Raw genomic sequence first — 6,384 nt, forward strand, 5'->3', positions numbered from 1 at the left:
CAGGTAACAGGCTTTGTGGTCCTTGGGTCTGCCTTCTGAGTGAGAAGAGAGGAATACAAAAGGACCACCGGAAGAATCCGCAGGACTCGGTGGGGTGGGCCTGGGACCATAGAGGGTCTCTCCGCCTCTTCCTAGAGCGGCTAGCAGCTCCGCTAGCAGCCCTCACTTCCGGCGGGCGAGGCGCGAGGCCAGCACCGTGGCGGCCTACTCGGTGAGTGTGCTGGGCCTGCGGGTCGGCCTGGGCTGGTGTCGGGTCGGGCTGCGGCGCTGCACGGAGCCGGGCGGGCGGCCTCGGCCTGGGGTCAGCCTCGGCCTGGGCGCCACCGCTCGCCGCGGAGAAAGACTCCATTGTATGAGTGGGTAGGCTGCACCGGGCCATTGTGAGCGACTTGGAGGGAGCCAGTGGACGCTTTGTTGCTCCTGTAAATGGGTGAGGAGGCAGACGGTTAGACGGGTTCCCGGTACTGGAGCTCCGTCACCCAGCTTTACCGAGCCTCTCCTAGACTGGGGACCTCTGTCACAAAACCGGAGCTGGCGTTAAGGGAGGGGGCGATAGATCCCTCCCTCCCTCCCACCTCCCGTTCGGACAGTGAGAAATCAGGCCCGGAGGCGGCTCCTGGGTTGGGATGGATGTGTTAAAGGAGCTTTGTGCCTGTGTTTACAAACCCACGAACAGAGGCGACAGCATAAAGCTGTATAAAATCCTTAAAAATACGATAGCACACATAGGCTACCTATAAGTATGATTATTTCATCCATAGGTAGATTTCATAATCCATCAGTTTCCAACCAGTTAAAAGTTCCTGGGTGTTTAAAGAGATGTGTTTAAAAGTGTATGACTACCATTATAGCTGTTTATTGAGTGCCAGGTACCCCACACAGCGTCTCCTGTTTAATGCGATTGTACCTAACAGTCTTTATATAAAGGGAAGCAGCTAATGGACAATGAGTGCTCTAGATTTGTGTTGTATGCAGTTTGCTCTTTCTGTTGCTGCAGTTGTAGCAGATAAAATTATTAAACACTCAGGAAAAGTCTTTGGGCACTCTTATGTTTGGAGGGTTATTATACGACAAAATAAAGAAGAAGAAAAAGACAGGAAAATGTCATTTGTGTTTTTATTTACTTACTTTAAATGCTTGTATGCAAGGAAACTTACGCTTTCTAACTAACCTAAGGCACTGAAAGTCCAATAACTGTTTGGCTTGGCAGCCTTTGCAGTCCAATAACACCTCCCACATTGTCACCTATTTGGATTTTGTGTGTGTAAGGGGTTGTTTTGACAGCCTCCAGACAACCTTAAATTTAAACAAATAAAATTAATTTAGAACTTTTGCTTGTGCTTTCCTTCTTGGCATAGTGTAGTCTAGGAAAGAAAGAGTAAAGCATTTCTTCAGATTTTTCTCACCTAGTATTTTCTGAATAAGACTCTCGGGAAACTTTTAATTCTTTTTAGTGATTAGCTTCTATTTTCAACATGGTTATCATCTACAGAAATAGCCAAACAAATAAGAATAAATAAGAATCTAGTCTGTCATTTCTTTTGAATTTGAATATCTTAGCAGCTATTAAATGAGAAGTTTAGCAGTCAGTGTTGACATGAAATGCTGTGTGGCAGAGTTTGAGCGTCTTCTGAAGTTATTTTTCTGTTCCCCTGTTCCTCTTTATCCTGTTTTACTTCTTAGTCCTTCAGAATACGTTCTGAGGCTGCTCCCTGACATGTCTATGCTTTTCCTCATCCTCTCTTTTGCCTGTCCAAACTCAGTAAAATTGCAAATTGATGATGGTATTTATTAAGCTTAACTTCTGAAGTTAGAATTACCTAACAAGCACTTGTCTCTTAAAGGTGCATTCATTTCATTTGTATAGGCGTGCTTTGACCTAATATGGGTGCAGTTTTGATAGATCAAAGAGAAGTTAACATTGAATTAACGGTTGATCTGCATTTTTCTTTTTTTCTTCTACAGAAGAAAATTCTGAGTTGCGTTACTTTAGGATATGAGACCTTAATTCAGAAGTCCAGAAGACAGTAGGATCTCTTGACAGTGCATCTGGCTACTCACTATGAGGTTAGGAAAGCCTAAAGGGGGTATTTCTAGAAACTCAACCCAAGGAAAAACGTATGAGAGCAAGCGCAAGACGGCCCGCCAGCGACAGAAATGGGGCGTGGCCATTCGCTTCGACTCAGGCTTAAGTAGACGGAGAAGGAACGTGGATGAAAAGCCTTACAAATGTACTAAATGTTCTAAGAGTTTCAGTCAGAGCTCCACTCTTTTTCAGCATAAGAAGATCCATACTGGGAAGAAATCCCATAAATGTGCGGATTGTGGGAAAAGTTTCTTTCAGAGTTCTAACCTCATTCAGCATCGTCGGATCCACACCGGGGAGAAGCCCTATAAGTGTGACGAGTGCGGAGAGAGGTTTAAACAGAGCTCCAATCTCATCCAGCACCAGCGGATTCACACTGGGGAGAAGCCCTATTGCTGCGATGAGTGTGGCCGGTGCTTTAGCCAGAGTTCCCACCTCATTCAGCACCAGAGAACACACACCGGAGAGAAGCCCTACCAGTGTGAGGAGTGCGACAAGTGCTTCAGCCAGAGCTCCCATCTGAGGCAGCACATGAAGGTGCACAAAGAAAAGAAGCCACACAAAAGGGGTAAAAATGCCAGGGCCAAAACTCACCCGGTGTCCTGGAAAAGGGGTAAAGGAAGGAAGGCGGTGGCTGGGCTCCGCCAGGTAAAGGGAGCCACTTCTGGCCTGTTTAAAAAGAAAAAGTGAAAGGTAGAGGTGAAAGCCAGTCCTAGGAGGGAGGATGCTTTCCAGAAGAGCACTTAGATACTGGTCCTCCCTAGCGTGGATACCTCAGGAGTTTCCTGACAGTAGGATGAAACTCTGGGTCTAGCTGCCCTCATTTCCTTTAAAAAATAAATAAATTTTGTGACATGGAGCAGACAAAACTGAAAAAAATAGTTTGGTAAGAATTTAATCTCCTTAGCCTCAGTTGAAATTTCTTCCCTATGTTTTGATTAAAAAAATCATGTTTTTGTGATTACTCTTGTTTTTAGGAATTTCTGTATACAAAATCACTAAAGAAAGAAGGAATGAGTTTTCAAGTTCTAGGACTGACTATATTTTATGTTTTTAATGTTTTGTAGTTTATTAACCATTAGTATCAGCGTTGACTCAGTATTTGACATAATAAAATGCATTCAAGTTCATAGATTTTGTCTTTTTTATTAGTGTATATTGTATGAAGTAATGAGTTTCGTTTTCTTTGATGTGTACGATGTATCTGTATGATGTACTTGGATTGTATCCATCCCTGTTATCCTCGCCTCCACCTCCTGGTTCTCTTTTCCTCCCCTGAGAGTTCCCTTCCCACTTAAAATGTTGACCCGAGACTCTGAGTGACAGAAAATGTATTTGGTTATTTTTCTTCATCTGTTTTACTATGCTTACCAGAATGTTCTCCAGGAGTTTGACTTTTTTTTTTTTTTTTTACTAACAATAGTTTATTGTAGTGTTTGAGGCTTTAATGACAACTCATTTTGTTTGTTTCTTTCCTTCTACTATGTTAGTAAAGAGGTGAAAAGTCTTTATATGGCTTTTCTTTTGTTTATGTTTACCACATTCTTAGAGATTTAAAAGAATCCAAAGTGAGAAACTGCAGACCTCCTCCTACCACCACTCCTTGTGGTGCTGATGCTGTTACTGCTCTGCTACTTGCTGTCTTGAAATGGGAGTGGGTTTATGTTGAGTGATGCCAGTGGCCTCTTGGCATTCCTTTGTTCTCTTGAGAACAGCGCCTGCATGAATATGTTACCAAGAAAGCCTCAACTTCTAGCTAAAGAACTACAATGTCATAGACTGAGCTTTGAATACCACTGACTGTCTGAAACAGATGTTTGTCTACAAGTTACTGGCCAGCACACTGTAGCCCTGTTAGAACTTAACAATTTTTACTTTATTGCAGTTGTTTAACAAGACTAACATATCCTTCTTCCAATGCCAAGCATACGTTCCTGATCAACCTTCTGTTCAAGTTTTTGTTTATTGAATGCTAATGTTTTCTGATTTTTATAATATCAGTTCTTCCTGTGTTAATGATAATTATCCCTGAAAATAAAGATTGAGATATTTTCGCATACTACTGTCTGTTTTCCTTTGGGAAATTGTTCAGGTTTTAGGAGACTTGTTCTGCGCTTTGTGATTTTTCTCAGATCTGAACTTTACCTCCCTCCTCCCACCACCACCATCCCCACCGCCCAGATTTTAATGGAGAGCCACAGCATGTGGCCTGTCTGCAATAGGTACATCCAACAGTATCTAAAGTGTCTTAAAAGTATAAGGCTATCGCAGACATCTTTTATGAAAGACTTGATCCTTGACATCCTGCTGTAGCCAGATATCTATGGCAGGGATGCATCCATGGGACCCTAGTGAGAGCATCTGCCAGTCTTAGATTTGTGTCTGAGATAGCTTCTTAGAGAGGAGGGGGACACGATACCAACACCATTTTCTTAAGTTCTGTGAGTTGCCCACAGTAAGGCCTCTCTAGTAGTTTTGATAGCTTGTACTTTTATCTAATAGATCCACCTGTGTTTCTTATTAAAATAGAACAAACTTCAGGTTTTAATGTAGATTGTTTTGTACATATCCTGAAGCTGACAGGCATCAAAGACTGATGTGTGGGAGTCTTCTAATGGTGGCCAGTGTACTTGGTGTTTCTTTTTAGAAACATCAATAAAGCTAAGAGATCACAAGTATATAAAATTAATAACGAAATATACCAATAGAAATTGAATACCAATGTAAGTCTGGTAGGTGTCATCTCTGAGAATACAGATTCATTGTATAAGAATTCTGTTCTTCAAGCCCTGAATTCTGCTGAGTTTCTAGTGTCAGGTGTTTACCAACATAATTCCTGTTATGTTGCAGACATCCTCTTCCCACAGCTAGGCACAGCGGTCCAGGGCTTATTAGGGATGTACTTGATTACCGAGCCAGTCCCCACTCCACCAGACTCCTTGACTTCATGTTTTATTGGGAAAAGGAATGCTCCACAGTTTTTGTTTTGTCTGTGTTTGTGTTTTTAAGTATGCCAAAATGTTTTCTGCCCAGTGAGTAAGGTGTGGGGTTAAGAGTGGCTTGGCCTGAAACAGAGTAGAAGCAGAAGACCAAAGTGTGGGTGCTTCGGTCCTCCTTAGGAGTAACAAAATTCTCATGGGAGCAAATATAGAGACAGTGTGGGACAGAAACTGAAGGAGGGGCTGTCTGGAGACTTCCACCTGGGTATTCATCCCATGTGCAGTCACCAAAGGCAGACACTGTGTGAATGCCAGGAAGTGCATGGTGACAGGAGCCTGATATAGCTGTCTCCTTAGAGGTCTGCTAGAGCCTGACATATACAGAGGCAGATGCTCACAGCTAACCATTGAACTGATCATGGGATTCCCAATGGAGAAGTTACAGAGAAGACTGAAGGAGCTGAAGGGGTTTGCAGCCCCATGGAAAGAGCAACAATACCAACCAACCAGAGCTCCCAGGGTCTAAACCACCAGCCTGGGAGCACGTAGGGAGGGACTCATGGCTCTAGCTATATATGTAGGGGAGGATGGCCTTGTCAGGTGTAGATGGGAGAGGAAACCCTTGGTCCTGTGAAGGCTGGATGCTCCAGTGTGAAGGAATTTGATGGTAGGGGAGGTAGGAGTGGTTTGGTGGGTGGGGGCACATCCTCATAGAAGCAGGAGGAGGGGGGATGGGATGGGGGTTTCTGGGCGGGGGAGGAAATGGAGAAAGGGAATAACATCTGAAATGTAAACAAAATATCCAATAAAAAATAATTTTTAAAAAAAGCAGAGTAAAAATAGGAACGAGGTTTAGAAGGCTGAGGTAGCCGTGCATCGGGGCTGTCTTCACAACAGCTGGAAGAAGTGACACCACTGGTTCCATTCCTATTGGCATTCCCTTGCTTGAGCTTTCCAAGGGGCAGAATTACACACCAGGCCCAGTATTACACATAAGTGCTACCAGGCCCAGCATGACAGCCACTTCAATTTTAACACCATCATCCCATCCACCCCAAACACTTAACTCTGAAGACAGAAGACCAATGATGAATCAGCATATAATGTGAGCTTGATTCTCCCTTTTCACAGGGATGACATCTCCCTTGGTTAGTCTGTCTGGTCACATGTGGGAGGGTAACATGTTAAGGTATTAATATCAAATTCAAGCAGTTAGATGTATGCAGATGTTACAGGGGTGCAGATATGACTGCTAGGTGAACTCTACCTGGAGCCCATTGTGAAATTCAGTTCTATTCTGTTTGGATAGATAGATAGATAGATAGATAGATAGATAGATAGATAGATAGATAGATAGAT

At 43.3% G+C, this 6,384-nt stretch overlaps 1 protein-coding gene across 3 annotated transcripts; it reads left to right on the plus strand.

The window, feature by feature from the left end:
* The first annotated feature begins 174 nt into the window (after nucleotides 1-174).
* Nucleotides 175-4,145, plus strand: Znf22 (zinc finger protein 22). 3 transcript variants are annotated; one of them, XM_028753563.1, is made up of 2 exons: nucleotides 175-211; nucleotides 1,966-4,145. In XM_028753563.1, the coding sequence occupies exon 2, from the start codon at nucleotides 2,063-2,065 to the stop codon at nucleotides 2,774-2,776; it is 714 nt and encodes a 237-aa protein (XP_028609396.1). In that variant the 5' UTR covers nucleotides 175-211; nucleotides 1,966-2,062; the 3' UTR covers nucleotides 2,777-4,145. The 3 variants fall into 3 exon arrangements, with proteins under 3 accessions (XP_028609396.1, XP_028609397.1, XP_028609398.1); XM_028753564.1 differs by lacking the exon at nucleotides 175-211 and adding an exon at nucleotides 341-430; XM_028753565.1 differs by lacking the exon at nucleotides 175-211 and adding an exon at nucleotides 401-422.
* The last annotated feature ends 2,239 nt before the right edge of the window (nucleotides 4,146-6,384 follow it).

This window comes from Grammomys surdaster, unplaced genomic scaffold (genome assembly GCF_004785775.1).
Source record: "Grammomys surdaster isolate TR1022 unplaced genomic scaffold, NIH_TR_1.0 125950, whole genome shotgun sequence".
In the NCBI taxonomy this organism is placed as follows: Eukaryota; Metazoa; Chordata; class Mammalia; order Rodentia; family Muridae; genus Grammomys; species Grammomys surdaster.